The sequence below is a fragment of the Oryza sativa genome, chromosome 12 (assembly GCF_034140825.1).
Source record: "Oryza sativa Japonica Group chromosome 12, ASM3414082v1".
NCBI lineage: Eukaryota > Viridiplantae > Streptophyta > Magnoliopsida > Poales > Poaceae > Oryza > Oryza sativa.
Window position 1 is genome coordinate 18069086 of NC_089046.1, and position 18561 is coordinate 18087646.

The 18561-nt window shown below is 42.8% G+C and overlaps 1 protein-coding gene across 1 annotated transcript; it reads right to left on the reverse strand.

Annotated features, from left to right (window-relative positions):
* Nucleotides 1–6712: 6712 nt before the first annotated feature.
* On the reverse strand, nt 6713–11371 carry LOC136354672 (uncharacterized). Its single transcript, XM_066306186.1, has 4 exons — nt 8073–11371; nt 7884–7974; nt 6936–7792; nt 6713–6850 (listed from the first exon to the last, which is right to left on the reverse strand). The coding sequence occupies exons 1-4, from the start codon at nt 9924–9926 to the stop codon at nt 6842–6844; spliced, it is 2811 nt and encodes a 936-aa protein (XP_066162283.1). The 5' UTR covers nt 9927–11371; the 3' UTR covers nt 6713–6841.
* Nucleotides 11372–18561: the final 7190 nt, after the last annotated feature.

Sequence of the window (18561 nt, forward strand, 5' to 3'; positions counted from 1 at the left end):
GAACAATAGTTATGGGTGAAGTACACGAGCATAAAAGCTTATTTTTCTCCATTCTATGCTGAAATTAACAGTGATGCTACAAGTACAAATGTTTCTTATGTACAATGCATGCATCTAGAGTTGAGAAGGTAGGTATACATATCATGAATTAATTAAGGTAGTAGAAATTAAGGAACATGCATATATACGCAATTAGCCTTTACTACCAACATAGCATTGTTAGCGAGGAATCTCCAACTTGTGACTATCAGCAAAGCATGTACCTAACAATTCTTATTCTTTGACGAACAATCGCACATTTGAAGTTGATCTAATCACACATTTGGAGTTGATCCCATCTATTGTGCTTAGTGAGAAAGCAGTTGTATATTAAATGTGGTATGTGCACTTGGCAAGGTAAAAAAATCACAAAAAGTCCGACTAATTGCCCTTGCATAAGGAAAGTTTATGTGCCTATTTTTGCCACATGAACGATTTATACTCATACACATGAGAATGAAAGCATGCATGCATGACGCCTTACAAGTGAATGATCTCATCGTCCTTTTTTTAAAACAAATGAATGGTCTCATCTAGCTTAAGATGCCCAACATATATACTAGATTAAAGTTGAAAGTTGATACGCTGTAATGCCTTGGAAGCATATGTGATCAAAATTGGAAATGGGTGTGCTACAGTGAAATATTCAATCCATTTTTTTAGGTAATAGATGTCAAAACAATTAACCTTAGTTGCAAAGCATGTAAATTGTAATATTGCTAACATAGTGCATTAGCAACTCGTCACTCATGCATTAGTGGCACTTGAGAAGATTGTCCAAAAAATCTATGCTTAACACTTTGTGATGTCCTTAATATTGATTAATTATATTATATGTTTGATGGATGTTATATTCATAAATGACGTGCAGTGGTGAATGTGCCCAAGAAGATGATATTGATATGTCAAACTAGTATACTATATACTATTTTGATATGTTGTAACAAAGATATTGGTTGTCTGTTGTTTGTGCATAAATTGTGATATGTACGTAACTCCCATATGCAACACTTTGGCATGTCTCGGTAACACACTCACTAGAAGCTACAAAGATCTGCGTAGACATAGATATATCGGTTGGTAGTTGGACCACACATGAATTGGTGAAGATAAAAAGTGGCAATGTAGGTGCATTCATGACACATTTTTTTTCAATTAGAATGATACAATTTTCACCTCATTTGACTCTAATGAATTTAAATGTGGTCAATAGAATTTGATTCCAACTCTTGTTATTTTAGAATTGGGAATTTAATTCATGCTAATTCCAAAAGTTTTATTTGGGTGCTATCGAAGGGCTACACCTAAAGATGGTATTTGTAGAGTATGGGCATCGTTGGTACCAGGTATACATGAGATTAAGGTAAAAGAGACATGGGACAAAGATTTGTATACAGGTTTGAGCCCCCTAATTACAGGTAATAGCTCTATTCCTGTCAATCGAAGCAGGTGTTGCCTTTATATATCAATATCACACGCGTACAATATTAAGGATGACCTAATCTAGTCTTTGTTAGCCTAACAGCGTAATGATCTCATATGTGGTTGCCAACTAGCGGCAGTCGACTTCCTCGAATACAAACTTGGCGAGATTGGAGTTGTCTTGTATTATTTTGGTCTGTATTGGCTTGTCTTTTCGTGACATCTCTCCTCCTGGGGGTCTTGTATTTATACCCTCGGGTGTCCCCTTGTTCAACTAAAACTAGGGAGCCTAGTATGGATACAATGGACCCCGTCGACCTTAATGCATAAGTATTGGGTATTCCATATGCATGAAACTAACATGTGCTTCTATAAATTGCATGAGGAAATCAAATCAAAATTTTTATTTGGTGTTTCCTACAATTGTACACACATCACATTAGTAGTTTAATTTTGTGGCTATTTGATTTACAAATAATTCCATATTAGAGCATGTTGTCAAGAAACCGTAATCACACCCTCCTTCTCCCCCAAACCATTAAAAGATGGCATTGCGATTAGCAACATGAATCGGCTTCTCCTCGATGGCAGGCTTAGGGGCTGGTCCATTTCCTAATATCGGAGTTGACATGTAGTATCTTTTTAGACAAGCACAATAGTTGGGAAAAATATGAACTTACTCTTTTAGTCTACATCCCAATTTGAACATAAAAATTTTGATCGGCAATGCCTAGATAAATTGAAATGTTATTTGGTTTGTTGCCACAAGATCGACATTCAAGTAAACCATACTTCCACCTTATACACTTTCCAAATTTTCAACATCCAACTAAATGGCTATATAGTTTACTAAAAGTTTAGCAATGTCCAAATCTCGTCGTAACCAAAATCTTGGTAAGGACCACATTAAGGTTGATCGAAACAAACACTTCATCTGTTGCATAACTGCATGAACAATGCAAGTCACTCCGAGGAGTGGCCTTGGATGTCACATGGCCCCAAGTAGACCAAGGCCACAAATCTAAAAGTATTTTCTCCCATAATGCAAGATGGCCTTAACCAACAACTTTAATTTTGCAAATCAATCCCACCATTTTTCTCAATTAATTTTTGAGCCCAACAATTCACCAATAGAACCCTATAGAATGAACATAATTTACACAACAACCGAATAGTTCGAAGGCCCCACCAGTTAGGTTCTCAATCTATTTTTGTTGCTTCCTAATCCCACTTTCACGATTCGATCTATGTTCAATGAATCACTGCGAGCACCCCACACGCATATCGTTTCTCCAATCGAGCATCGCATCCTGATGGCTAGCCTCTTAACTAGCGCCATCGACTTCTGATCCATCGCCTCTAACCTCAGATCTAGCACCGTAGACGGTGCCACTACTCCCATTATAGCCAAATATGGTATTCCTGGTCATCGGTGGTGAGCATGGATCGGTACCCTTGTAGCGGTTGACAAGGTAGCTAGTGCGGTTGGCCTTGGTGGTCGAGGAGGAGGGTAGATAGCAGCATGCTCGACCAAATCTTCTTCCTTTGCTCAGATCTAGTTCTAGTTCCCTCCTCCTCCTCTTTGATGCCGCTAGAGGAGTAGCGGGTCGACGCAGATTGAGGCAACGGTGTTATTTCTGGCCACAAGCTTGTCAAATCTAGCTAAACGCAAGGTAGCAGCGACAAACACTGTTGCTTCTTCTCGGGCATTGTCCTGTCTCCCTCTAGGGCCCATACAGGAGCAACAACCTCCCCCCAACATGTGTCACCACAATGGCCTCGCCCCGAGTAGCTTCATGCCTATCAAGACGCTCGAGCAGCCTAGTAGAGGACACAAGGAGCCCAATAAGGCAAACAAGTTCAGTCGAGTTTAGGGCGTTCATAGTGCACCTACGTGGTGTGTGGCTCTAGCCGCCACGTAGGACACCTGCTGCCGCGTGGAAGAGAAAATTGCTTGGGGACCATATCTTCACTTGGAAGCTCAGGTCTTACTTGAGCCACGAGTTTTTCAGCAGAAAAGGCAAGGAATCATCCTGCAGCGGTCCCACTCGAGCTCAAAAGCCCTTTTCTCTCTCCACCCAAGCTCAGCAGCAACAAGCTAATGATGGAGTCATGGCGGGAGGGGGGGAGGGGCACAACAGGCCGGAGGTTGCCAGCGAAGGCAACAACGATGCTTGCTGGTGCACTATGCTCGATCTGCACTTGCCGATGAAGGAGGAGAAGGGAACCCGATCCGCCGCACTACCCCATGCCTGGCTTGATCCAGCGACGCTATCAAGCTCCATTTCCACCGCCTCTAGTACTCAATGCCTGAGAGGGAAGAGGCCAGATCCGGCCATGACATCGGGTGGCGGTGTTGGATCTGAGTGACAAGGAGAGGCCATCGCTGGCAGAGTTCACTGCCAAGGTGGGGGAGTAGGGAGGCGGTGGCCGCCGCGTTCTTGTTCTTGTTGCCGGGGTGCGGGAGGTACTGGCATCGGCGAAGCTCGTCGCCAGGAGTGGAGAGGCCGTCATTGGCGAAGTTTGTCACCGAGGTGGGGGAATAGGGAGGCGGCGGCCACCGCAATCTTCTTCTTGTCGCCAGGATGTGAGAGGTGCTGGCAACTGCGGAGCTTGTCGCCAGGAGTGGAGATGCCGACGGTGGCAAAGTTCGTCGTCGAGGTAGGGTGGCAAGGGAGACGGGGGCGGCGGAGTTTGTCCCCGATGAACTCGCTGAGGTGGTGTGAGTGAGGAAAGGGGAACGGGTTGTGGGGGTGGACCCGGTGGTGGTGGGAATTATATTCTTTTCTCGATTTTAGGGAGGGTTATTGTAAACTTTAGACTTCTTTGTAAATTGAGAAAAATATGAGGGCTGAAACTAAAAGTGGTACGAGCTAAAACAAAAAATTGAAATCACTCATGAGGCCATTTGCACTGTTAGATAACCAAAATTTGAACCGTGTCTTTAGTATATGCGGCATTTTTAGATTCCTCAAACGAGTAGCTTGCATTGCTACTGTCCTTAGAGCCGCTGCACGGCGTAGCGAGCCACAGTCACTAGCCAGATCGGTGCACTGTGAACGCCCGGCCCTAAGCAGCCCTTCCACGGATCATGTTGATGAACATGAAATTCCTGAAATTTTTACATTTTGGTCCTTTTTGAAAACTTATTTTACAAATAGACCCCTGGGAAAACTTAAACCGGAAATGGTCCTTTTTGGGACGCCAGAGTGGCTGGCGCCGTACCACAACATGGCGGCGCCAGCCACACTGGCGCCGTGCCCGTGCCACCGTGGCAATAGGGCTGTCGTGGAGGTGCTGACTAGGCCGAAGGGGGCGCCAGCCAAAGTGGCGCCGCCCCTCATAGCACGGCGCCAGCACGGCTGGCGCGCCCCTCCTCTGCGGGCCCCACCAACTTTCTCCCCCCCCCAAAATTTTCGCCAAGTCTGTTCTGCCTCCAGGCAACGGCGGGCGCCCCCCCCCCCCGACCGCGGCGCCAGGGTGGCTGGCGCCCCCCTCCTCCCCCCATCGAAGCCCTTCTGCCTCCGGGCCTCGGCTGGCGCCGCCCTCATGGACCACGGCGCCAGGGTAGCTGGCGCCGCCCTCCCCCAGCCCGAAACCCTTCTGCCTCGCGGCACTGGCTGGCGCCGCCCTTCCCAACCTCGGCGCCAGGGTGGTTGGCGCCGCCCTCTGCCTCCCTGCAAATTGAAGATCCATATTGCACAAATGTACCAATTCACAGTTCGCAATTCAAATCACAATTCACAGATTCGTACAGACTAAAACAGGTTCCAATTGCACAAATCACAATGCCAAAAGTCCATCACATAGTCCTCACATAGTCCATCACATATTCCACACATCAAACAATGCCAAAAGTCCATCACATATCCCACACATCAAACAATGCAAAAAGTCCATCCTATATTCCACACATGAAACAATGTCAAAAGTCCATCACATAGTCCTCACATAATCCATCACATTTTATATCACATAGTGCACCACATATGTCATACTACCAACCAATAGATTAACTTCATACAAATTACTTCTTCCGTTGGCGCCGAATTGCTTGCGAGCCCGGAGTGTACCTACATTTGAAAATCCAATGTTTAAAACATTTTAAAAACAAAATAAGGGAAATCAAATAACATTTGAGAATGGTAAGCTCATTTTACCTCTTTTTCGCTGCCCGAGTGGATCGCAAGTTGTATTGCGTGGGTTGCGTCCCCTGAGGCGCGTCGGGAAACTGTGACATGTCTATCTCCTCGGCGTCTGGTGCGACGTAGTCCTCATCCTCCTCGTCCTCATCGTCATCGTCGTCGCTAGGTGGAGCCGGCGCCTTCCCCTTTCCCCTCCCTTGCTTAATGCGTGACGACGACGAGCCACCAACTCCTTCACGCTCTTCTATCCTGATGGAGTGTCGAGCAGTACTTGGACGCGCGGATTGAGGTAGTGGTGGTGGTAGTCTCCCCGGTTGGTACACGTCGTCCAATCCAACCGACCTGCAACCTAATCTTGCTGCAAGTTTCCGGCACCTTTGACGAACTTTCTGCATTTCAAAAAAAAAAAGAAGTTTGTTAGGCATAACTCAAGTAATGCAAAGTGCTAAATAAATTTTACCTCTAAAACATTGCGGAGCGTGTTCTCCGTGTCCTCACCACCCCTCGGAGCTTGGAGGGCATGCCCCATTTCATTCACACTCCTGAGGAGCTCTCTCGACTGAAAGCGTGAAAAGATATATGTTAGGGTCTAGGGTGCAAATGGAAGTAACTTTGATAAATGCAAGAAAACTTACGACTCTGTCTCTAAGTGGGGCGTGCTCCATTTGATATCCAACTCTAGTCCGGACATCATAGGGATTCCGCCCCTCATCGGAGTCGCGGTCATCCTCTATGTCGGCTTCCGTCCAAGTAGGGCGGAGGAACAGTCTATATGTCCTATGCAGCCAACGAAGGTACTCTGAGAAAAGATGATTTTGGTGTATAGTCTCGATGTACCTATCGTTCCTTCCGGCTGTTCTCCATTCATCAATGTATCTATTATGCTCTAGCCCCCAGTCTTTCACCTTCTTTGTTCTCACCCTGTCATACCTAGACAAGTAGAAGGTGATGAAACAGTAGTGAGCATCGACAAGGGTTAAATGGTACAAAATTGAACATTGACAATGAAAGCAAACAAAGATAAGAAATATTTACTTATGTAATTCAACTCCAGTTGAGATGTCCTCAACCGGCCAATCTTGTTTCTTCCCGAACTGTCGCATGACACGGTGCGGAAGGTGGTACTCAACTGCCCAGAAACAAATCAATGGGCACTGGTACATGAAATAGTCAGAGTCTCGATTGCACATCGAGTTCAGGGTCAGGCTTGAAGCCTCATTTGTGTGGTATGGTAACTACTCAATCTGCAAAAGTTGAAGAGATGTCGTTGGTTAGTATCTCAATTAAAGAAGTAAATGTCTAACTAGAAGTGATATTGGAAGTACTTACATGTTGAGGCTGCAAGCAGTCCATCTCATTGACATAATGCTTGTATGCCACATCCCGGTGAGCATGTGCAGTGGCAGTACTCTCAAAAAGGTAGGCCACTGTCTTCTCCATGTCTGGCTCATTATAGGGCCAAGGAGTGAAGCTTTGCCTCCACTTAGGCCTTCCAACCGGTAGTCTTAACCACATCCACATCTGAATCAATAGCACACAACCACTCATGTTGGATGATGGTGCCTGACGACAACAGGCCTCACAGAGCTGTCTATATGTCCACGCCAACACTGCTGACCCCCAACTGAAACGGCCCAGATCACCAAGGTTGGCGACCAAAGGAATCCATATCGCCGAAGCAATGTCACCCCCAGCATCAGGAAACAGAACCCCTCCCAACAAGTGCAAGATGTATGCACGGGCATAACACTCAACACGCCATGGCTCAGCATCGTCATCAAGATGTGAGAAGTTCTGACTCAGCCAAGACAGGGGTATTCCATTCTGCTTCTTCTTCCCCCCTTGCCCCTGCTCAATGTTCAGTGGAATGCCAAACAGCTGCTGCATTTGTGCATGCCATCCAGGAGTCTCTGTCCTGCCCGTCACGGCATGCCCCCGTAATGGGAGGGCCAAGATCATAGCCACATCCTGTAGAGTGATGGTCATCTCACCACTGGGGAGGTGGAAGCTGTGTGTCTCAGGCCTCCATCTGTCCACAAGTGCTGTCAACGCAGGAGCGTTGAACACTGGCATTCCTCTGCTCACGACCAAGGCCACCCCGAGCAACCCGGCAGCCCTTAGGTACGGGATGTACCTATCGTCAAACACTGGGGGGCATGAGCTCTGACTCGGAGCGGTTGAAGTACCTGCATTAGCAATTGTAAATCAATTAGTTAATATAATGTCAAATACACGCTACCGATACTTATGCACAAGTGAATCAATGCCGATTCATACCCTCCCCGCCCCGATCGCAGCCCCGCGATGACGGGCCTCGTAGTACGCCTCCAAGGCTGGGTAAGTCGGCGGTTGTCCCTCCTCGGCCATCCTACATGAAAAAGTAATAAATTCACCGTTAGTTACCAATGTGACATATATTAAAAGAAAATGAATGCAAGAACATGAGTAGGAAAACAAAATATTTACCTCCCTAACACTTAAATTTTTTTTGGACTTCTTCTTTTTTGGACGCTTAGGACACTTAGTTTTCTTGTGACCCTCCTGGTGACACAACGAGCATCTATTTTGCACCGGCGCAGCATCAAGTTGAACGCATGAAGGTGGTTTCCTTCCATAACCACCCAGACCCGAGTCCATTTCGTTCTTGAATCGTTTCGATCTCCTCTTCCCTCTTGTTTTAATCTTCAAATTTGGGTCAGCAACAAATTCTTCACCATCGTACGATGGCCACTGTGTGGGGTCGAGGTATGGCTCAAAGCGACTTGCCCATGTGTTCACAACGGCTCTTGAAGAGAACTGATACGGCATTCGGTTGGGAGATTCCTTATCAATTGCATGAATCAGATAAACGTGTATAAGATGTGAGCAAGGCATATGGTAGAGCAATGGCCTTTGGCAAGAACATGAGTTCCCCTCACCTTCAACTTTGAAGGCTCTTGCGCCGAATCTAACACCACCACGCGTTATACCACCCCTCTCTGTGACCTCGTATGTCTTTTTCTGCTTATCGAAACACCTTGCAGTGTGTTTGTTCGCCTTACTTTCTTGCACCTTCATCTTACTGTCAACCTTGGTGGACCAACGCTGCCCTAACTGGACTCGCTTCAAAGCTTCATCATGTCTGTTCACAAAGTAGTCATTACACTTCATGAACGTAAATGATACGATGGCCGTCACTGGAAGCTTACGAACACCAACTAGCACGCTATTGAACTGTTCGGCCATGTTGGTTGTCATGTAACCCCACCGGCGGCCATTTCTATCGTATGCACGAGACCACTTATCTTTATCCAACAACTCATCTTCAAGCCATTTACGAGGACCTTCGGGAATACGCTGCCTTAGTGCCTCAACATCCCTCTCAAATATCCACTTCTCGTCAATCTGACATATCCTTAGGAGTTCTTTTGTCTGATGCTTGTCCGCACCGGCCTTGTGGAAATTAGCACTGAAGTGCCTCATGCACCACCGGTGATGAACCGATGGCAATCCTGGAACAGGAGTCATCATGGCATTCATTATACCAGCATGTCGATCTGAGATAATACAAACCTCCCTATGCGGCCCAACCACAACCCGTCGGACAAGATCGATAAACCAGCACCAGTCTCGTGAGTTCTCTTTCTCCACCAAGGCAAAAGCTAAAGGTACAAGTTGGTCCTCCGCACCAGCTGATAATGCAGTCATCAAGGCACCACCGTATTTCCCAGTTAGGAAGGTTGCATCTATAGCTAGTACTGGCCTACAATGCTTAAAAGCCTCAATGGAAGGACCAAAGCACCAGAATGCACGCATAAAAATTTTCTTGGTCACTCCATCAACGTTGACAACCCTATCAGGATGAGTATCGATGTGGTAGACCATACTGGGATTCCTCTGCTTAATGGCTTGCAGCAAAGTGGGCAAACGGACATACGCTTCACCCGATTCACCGTAAATGAGCTTCATAGCCTCCTCTCGTGCCCTCCAAGCCTTGCCATACTTCACCCTATACTGAAAAACCTCAAATATATACAAAGCTAACGCAGAAGCAGAGAGTGTAGGTTGCAGTTTTATGGCATTGCATAACCTATTTGCTATGAACTTTGATGTCAGTTGCCGGTGGCTCCCTGAACCTTCGGCAGTAGCACAACTATGTTCCTTACCTACCCGTGATATCCTCCACGTGCCACTAGACCTCTTAGTTGCATGGACCTTCCATTTGCACCGTGGGTTTTCACATTTAACAGTGTACCTCCTATTTGCGGCAGAATTGACAACACGGTATGGACGATGGTGCACGATGGCGTACTCCTGGAGCCATAGCTTCAATGCGACCATGGATGGGAACTCTAAACCCTTTCTGAGACCATCCACCTGGAATGGTTCTGGCAACTGATCTAGGTTGATGCCGCCATCTAGTAGTGCACCATGGGCATGTGTTAGGTCCCTAAACTCAGGAATGTCCGGCTTCCTCCCAAACACCTTCTCAAACGCACGACATTCCTCTAATGCTAACTTGTCATTATTAGTAAGTGGAGGGAATGGACGGTCATCATCAGAGTCTTCAGCAAATTCAACATCATATTGCTCAACACTTGCCTCCTCGTCAACATCATCTCTATTGACTTCTACTGAGACAGAATCGTGACCACCACTCAATTCGACATCAAAGTAATCATCTGGATTCACATATTGGCCTGCTACTTCTGTCGGGTATTCAGGGTTGACTCCGTACGACGACCAATGAACACTCGCCGACAAATGTTCACTTAGATCAAGCCCCTCTTATACTAACTCCCTTTTCATCACCCTCGCTGCATCCACATCATCAGTACCGCAATGTCTCTTTGATGGTCCTGCCTCCCATAAATCATTTCCAAGCAAAGGTCTCTTCTTCTCTCCTTCCCCCTCCAAGTCTTCTCGTACCAACTCACTCTTACTTGCACCCCCTCCACGACGAGAATAATATATCACAAAATTCTTCTCAACGTAATGATAAGAAGGAGATTTGTTTAGATCCAAATTTTCTACGGTACGAACTAACTTTGATGCAAACACCTCTAGAGATCTAAACTGAGACTCTTTTACCAAATCAAAGTAAACTTCCCATTCCAACTGACCTATCACATTTAATATATACTTATGCCCTTGACCAACATCGTATCGCCCATAAAAACGAATCTCCACATTATCCTCGGTCCATCCAAGAACTTCTTTCACTCGTGACCTTAGTTCATCTAGAGTTGGGTGGGTGGGAAACAAAATGGTCTTCAATGACATATCCTCAAACTCAACATGTCCACCAACATAAGGTTCCACCACTCTACCACCGTAGTAAACACGAACAAGTCTATCCATCTACACCAAAAAATCAAATGTAACTTTGCAACAAAAATTAAATCTTCATTCCTAAACGTAGTCCAAACCGACATATTATAACCAATGCATAACTTAAATTGTCCCAAAGCTACTACTCCAAAAAAATATTTAATCCACCTACAACTATCAACAAGTTTACTACTGCATTACACATCGAAATATTACAAATACTCTATCATACAACCCAAACCTCCGTCATGCCTCAACCATAATTTTTCATCCATCCATCCAACCAAACCATCCAAAAATTAACATTACCACATATATGGTTAAAAAAATCATGACACCAATGAGTACATTGCAAACATGTAGCACTACAACAAGCCAATCCTAAGAACAAATGCTAAAAATCACAAATTTGGGTAAAAAAGGGGTTCTAGGGTTACCCACCGATCTACAAATTCAACCAATAAAAATGAAAAAAAAAGAGGGGGGAATGAAGGAGTCTACCTTTCTCTTCGATTTCCACAAAAAATCCCGCGAAAAACGGCTTCAAATTGAGTGGATTTGAGGTGGAGAGGTGAGGGGGAGAGAGAGGGAGAAGAACAGCAGCTCGCTGCTCGGGCTGGAAATGGCGAAAATGGGAGTGGGGAGGAGAAAGGTGGTGGGGCCCACGGGGTTTAAGGCACAGAGGAGGGGCGCGCCAGCTATGCTGGGGCCGTGGTATGAAGGGCGGCGCCAGTGTGGCTGGCGCCCCCTTTCTGCCCAGTCAGCACCTCCACGACAGCCCTAGTGCCACGGTGGCACGGGCACGGCGCCAGTGTGGCTGGCGCCGCCATGTTGGGGTACGGCGCCAGCCACTCTGGCGCCCCAAAAAGGATTATTTCCGGTTTAAGTTTTCCTAGGGGTCTATTTGTAAAATAAATTTTCAAAAAGGACCAAATTGTAAAAATTTCAGCATGAAATTCCATCAGATATGGAGTACCCTCGGTCGAACCGAGGTGAGCCGCTGAGACCTGAAAGCACACCAGAGTGACCCCCCAAAACCCCAAACCCCAACTGGTGAGCTCGTGACACACACACACACAGACAGACACACTGGCATCCATCCACGGCCCCTCGGCGAGCGACAGGCCAGGAGCAGCATTTGACATGATGTGGTGTGGTACAAACTCCACCAAAAAGCTTTTCTCCTCATTTACCCCCGGGGCAGGCAGGCGCCACCTTCTTTTGGGCGAACAGGGGCAGAGCAGCAGCCACAACGCCCATGGCTATTGCCTCTCCTCTCTCTCTTCTCTTCTGCACGCTGCAGTCCCTGCAATCTCTCTGCTTTTTTGGGGTTGGGGTTGGGGAGCTCAGCTCGCAGGTCTCTCACATGCCCAAAAATCCAAGTGCTCTCTCTTTGAATGCCGCACTCGGTTACTGCTGCTGCTACTCATGAATCTTTGCAAGCACCCATCGAGTGAGTAATCCAATTTTACATTCTAGGTAGGGGGGTGTTGTTTGAGCTCACAAAATTTGGACATTGAACCATGTATAGGGGGGAGAGAGAAACACTGTTGTTTGAGCTCACAAAATTTGGACATTGAACCATGTATAGGGGGGAGAGAGAAACACTGTTGTTTGAGCTCACAAAATTTGGCTGTGTTCGGGAGGTGAGATTAGGAACTCACCTCTCGCGCATGTAAAACGGAGCGACATATTTTTTTTTTATATTAATTAAGTATTTACTATTTTTTAAAATTAATTAATATGATTTTTAAAGCAACTTTTGTATAGAATTTTTTTTGAAAAACATACACCGTTTAACAGTTTGAAAAGCGTGTGTGTGGAAAGCGATGGAGGTGAGTTGGGAAAGTTGGGGAAATAACTTAGCCAAATGTTGAGTTCAAGCCAATGTGGGGGCCGGGGAAATCTCTTGTACCGATTTCTACGTAGAAAATCTTGCGAAAATCCTATAAAATCCATAATGTTATACATTAAGGAACATTCCCCCATATTTGATGGCGACGAATGTGATTCAGGTTAGCGGGAGTTGAGCAAATAGATTATCAGCCACAGGAAAACATCGGTAGTGTAGTCATTGGTGTATAATTCTACCAAAATAATATTTCACGCGTTGCTGTGGAAACTTTTAGCATGTAGTTTTGTTGTGGATAAGAGCAAGCCATTAGCATGAATGTTTATGAATAGAACAGAGCTGTAAGCGTGGTAACTGGTAAACTAAGTACTTCCTCCATCCTAAAATGTTAGACGCCGTTGACTTTTTAAAAAATATTTGACCATTCGTCTTATTCAAAAAATTTAAGTAATTATTAATTTTTTCCTATTATTTGATTTATTGTTAAATATACTTTTATGTATACATATATTTTTACACATTTCACAAAAGTTATTGAATAAGACGAACGGTTAAACATATTTAAAATGGTCCATGGCGTTAAACATTTAGGGAAGGAGGGAGTATTAATTTAAGTAGCTATCAAAAGTATACCTTAAACTTGTTAGTAGTACTAGCTGTTACAAAACTTGAGGGTTATCAGTGGCATGATTTTAAGACAATGAATTCAGAACTATCTGCATGCAGCAGGCTCCACTTGTGATGCTGACAAAGTTACACTATTGTACTCCCCTTTACTTCCTACTTTCTCCGTCTAAGAATAAGTCAATCTAGTATGGAATGTGATATACCATAATGCGATGAATCTGAACTAGGATATATCATATCCCGGACTGATTTACTTATTCTGAAATGGAGGAAGTACTCCTTATGTCTAAAAATAAGTTAAACTAATTTGAGACGTAACACATCCTAATAGTACAAATCAAACTTATTTTAAGACAGGGGAAGTACCTATGTAAAAAAATGATTATAATAGGAAAATCAAACTACATACGACTGGAAGTTCCTTTTGGCCATTTGGGTTTAAATAGGAGTAGGAGTCTACTTAAGCATAAGATGCACATAATCTATTTTGAAGATAACAGAGGAAAGGCGATGTGTAACGGGAATGTCAGGAAGAAAATATAATAAAAGAATTCTAGGAATTTGTTCATTTGAAGCTAGAGGTTGATCTTACCAATAATTTCAAATCAAACCGCTTCAAAATAATCAAAGGGGTAGAAACTGATACATACGAGAGTCTAAAGGGGGCATGTAACTGATTTTGTGTATCTGTAGATAGATAGAGCAAAGAGAAAGTAAGAAATGAATCATATATATCAACGAGAGGTGCAAAACGGAAACAATTGTACATAGAAACTGAACCGAATAATACAAAAATGTGTTATATTAATCAATAATCTACAACTAAGTAGCACCTCTGGCATGGAGTTCGGATTAATGAAAATGAAAGACGAGCAAATGGATTTTCTTCCAAGTTATACTCCTAATTGAATTAGGTCTCGCATCAATAACTTAGGAAATTATGAGAATATTTTTCTTAGAGTAACTAAAGTGTTGTAAATATTTTGGAAGAATCCTTCGCGTCGGTCGCTCGGGGGGGGGGGGGGGGGGATCGGGCGCTCCCTCCCCCGTGACGCGCATGGCCTCCTGGGCCCCACCACGTGCCCCTGCCCCCACCTGCCACGTATCTCCACCACATACTCCATTGCAACAAATCACCAACATATTTTGGAAACCCTCTATTAAGAGAATTCGTTTTATTTTTTATTCCATAAAAAATGTTTCACTTGGTGCACTCACAATGTTTCACTATGTATGAATTAAATGTTGCAGTGAATTGAAACTTTTTTTTGCAACAAATCACACACAAATTATGGAAACCCTCTATTAAGGGAATCTGTTTTATTTTTGTTCCACAAACAATGTTTCACCTAGTGCACTCGTGATGTTTCACTATGTATAGATTAAATGTTGCAGTGAATTGAAACATTCTTTCGCTATTTGTTGAAACATTGTTTTTATGTAAGGTGAAACAACGCCCAATTTAAACGATTGAAACATTTTCGATCTACTTAGTGAAACAATTCTGATATATTTGGTGAAACAACGTACAACATTTAAAAATAATTCAATAATAAGCTAAAAAAAATTTCATTGGAATATATCCATGTGTGGTCTTGTTTTAAAAATTTAATTGCAACGAATTTAATGGTGCAATCGGATTATAATTTGGATAAATAATTTAAGAGCCAAAGATAGTTTAAAATAGTTTTGCATGCATGCATGCATGCTGACGTCAGCTGACGTAGGCGCTCGATTTTTCCCACCCTATATCGGGCGCCCGACGCGTAGTGCCCTCCAATATTTTGAGGATCTAAATTTACACAAATTTAACAATTTGGTATCAACATACAACTAGCAACCAAACATGCACGTACATCATTTCCAAGCTGATAACAATACTACAATTTCTTTTTCTGAGATGAATAAGAAAACAAAACCATTTTACTCCTGCAAACTATTACACCGGAGTACTTAACCATCTAAATAATTTTTTGACGCATTTTACAACCCGAACTATTGAAGTTGTATGTTGTACTAAAATTTGGTATGATTAATGACACATACATTATAACTTACTTACCTATCAATATCATTTTAGATTTTTTTTATCGCCGATATAGGTTGGAAAAACTAAAACTGATTAAACATTGAGGTTTTAAATTTTAAGCAAATAGTCATGAAATTAGTTTAATATACTTTCGAACTTTGACAGTACCGTCTTCTATTATATGGTTTTTAAAAATTACCTTAAAATACGAGTCATACAACTAAAGAAAAAATGCTACTAAACAGTAAACAGTAGAACTATTTCTTACCCTCTCCGTCCTAGAGTATAAGCACTTTTAGAATTGGAGAGAGTGTTGTGATTAGAGAAGAAGTGGAGGTAGGTAGGAAAATTGAATAGTGGAGGGTTGTGATTGGTTGAGAAAAAAGAATGTTGGTGGAGAAGTTGTTATATTTTGAGCCTGCTTAGTTGGTGAAATGAAAATTTTTGGGTGTCACATCGGACGTTTGACCGGATGTCGGAAGAGGTTTTTGGACACGAATGAATAAACTAATTTCATAACTCGCCTGGAAACCGCGAGACGAATCTTTTTAGCCTAATTAAGCCGTCATTAGCACATGTGGTTTACTGTAGCACTTATAGCTAATCATGGACTAATTAGGCTCAAAATATTCGTCTCGTGATTTACATGCAAACTATGCAATTAGTTTTTCTTTTTTATCTATATTTAATACTCCATACATGTGTCGAAAAATTCGATGTGATGTTTTTGCGAGAAGTTTTAAGGGAACTAAACATGGCCTTTGGGACAAATTTTAATGGCTAGAAGTTGTAATATTTTGGGACGGAGAGAGGGTAAATGAGAAAAAATAATTTAAAATGTTAATATTCTAGCGAAATAGTTCGAGACCGATGGATGAATAATAATGCGATTTCTACGAGTAGTCAATTACTTATTCCAAGTCTATGTCACATCGGATGTTTGGACACTAATTTGGAGTATTAAATATAGATTAATTACAAAGACTCATTCCATAACCTTGGACTAATTCGCGAGACGAATCTTTTGAGCCTAATTACACCATGATTTGACAATGTGATGCTACAATAAATTTTTGATAATTATGGATTAATTAGGCTTAAAAAATTCGTCTCGCGGATTAGCTCTCATTTATAAAATTAGTTTTTTATTAGTCTATATTTAATACGCTAAATTAGCGTCCAAACTAACATCCGATATGATAAAGGAAAAAAAAAACAGCCCCATAGTGCAAGAGGTGGCCCAACATAGTTGCACTCCTGTTGCTAGACAGCTAGTAGGTTACTGTCACTCGTCTGCCGATTCAGTCTACTGGACACACTGAAACAATAAAAAGAAAAAAAAAAGAAAGGTCTCCAGAAAAAAAAAAGGCGGGAAGCTAGAGCAGCAGCAGCAAAGTGGCCTGCTACTGCTAGGTGGGGACGCACAAGGGCCCACTGCGTCCGGGGCCCATCCCGCTGCAAGCAGCTGCTGCCTCCCTGGGCCCACCACGCCGCGGGCCCACACCTGCCGTGGCAGGCCCACCTTCTGACCGCCCGGGCCCGCGCCATCCGCCTTGGACCTACTCGTCGCAAAATATAATTTTTTAGGTTTCGACGCAGTTTTCGATATTCTATTTTAAACAATAAAATCTATAAAAGTAAGATAAATAAAAAGAATCTCACGTTATGATAGTCTGTTAAATGATAAATATATTTTACATGATTTATTTTTTATTTTTTATTTAGTTAAAGTTAAAAATATTTGATTTGACACTATCTTAAAAATATTTATATATTTTATAACAGATGGAGTAATTATCTCTATCTAGAGTGAGCGAGTGAGCGGGACACGTGTCGCCCATGCCACGTGGGAAGCGTAGAGCTGCGTCCGACGTGGCAATGCAAATAGTTATGATCCGAGGAAATTATTAGCAGTCCCAATAGGAATTTCGAGGTATTTCGTTGAGATTTCAGCGATTCTTCCATGTTTGGACTTTGAATAAGCGTCTTGGGTGGGTGAACTGAGGCCTGGTTTTCCCTAATTTTTTTTTAAAAAACGTAACATCGAATCTTTAGACACATGTATGTAGTATTAAATATAGATTAAAAAACTAATTGCGCAGTTAGGGGGAGTCGCGAGATGAATCTTTTGAGCCTAATTAGTCTATGATTAGCTATAAGTGCTATAATAACCCACATGTGTTAATGATAGATTAATTAGGTTTAAAAGATTCGTCTCGCGGTTTCCAGGTGAGTTATGAAAATATTTTTTTTCATTCGTATCCAAAAACTCTTTCTGATATTCGGTTAAACATCTGATGTGACATCTAAAAATTTTCTTTTTGCGAACTAAATGGACCTGAATTGCTAAGGCTTAGGTCTTCCTCTTTTTTCTCTATGATTTCGTAGTAGAACAAATCTTTGTCCAAACTTCTCTGAAATTTTCATGTGCGTTGGGCTATGATGATACTGAGTTACTGACATGACTAAAACTCAAGATCAAATGCACTTGATGTTGATGTGACCAGAACTGGAGATCATGCCTGGCTATACGGAGTATAGTTGACAGTGTCCGTGCTACCAGCGTGGTTTAGCTAGAGCAGAGAGTAGAAACCTTTCGTCGTGTGATTATTACTCCCTCAGATCCATTTTAATTTCAAGTGCAGCCATTAGTTTTCGTGCCCAATTTCGATAATCCGTTTTATTTAAAATATTTTATAATTAATATTTTTCTTGTTATTACTCCCTCCGTCCTATTTTGAGTGCAACCATGAGTTTCGGTGTCCAACTTTGATCTTCTATCTTATTTAAAATTTTTTATGATTACATTTTTATTGTTATTAGGGCAGCCACAATGTGGCCATAAGAAGAGGCCATAAGGTTTTATAGTGACCATATACATTGTGAAACAAAACCATAAGGCATTAAATGCAAAAGAAAGCTTTAAGCTTATGGCTTGACCACAAACAATAAAATAATAGGGTAAAATGAATGTGAGGATGAAAAATTTGCATGGCTGATAAAAGAAGTACTAGAATAGTACATTGTGGGACCCATCTTAAAGTTTACTCTTGCTTCAAACATTGTGGTAATAACCATAAGAATAGTGGGACCCACCTTAATGCTATTTATGATCATAAACATTGGAGATGCCCTTA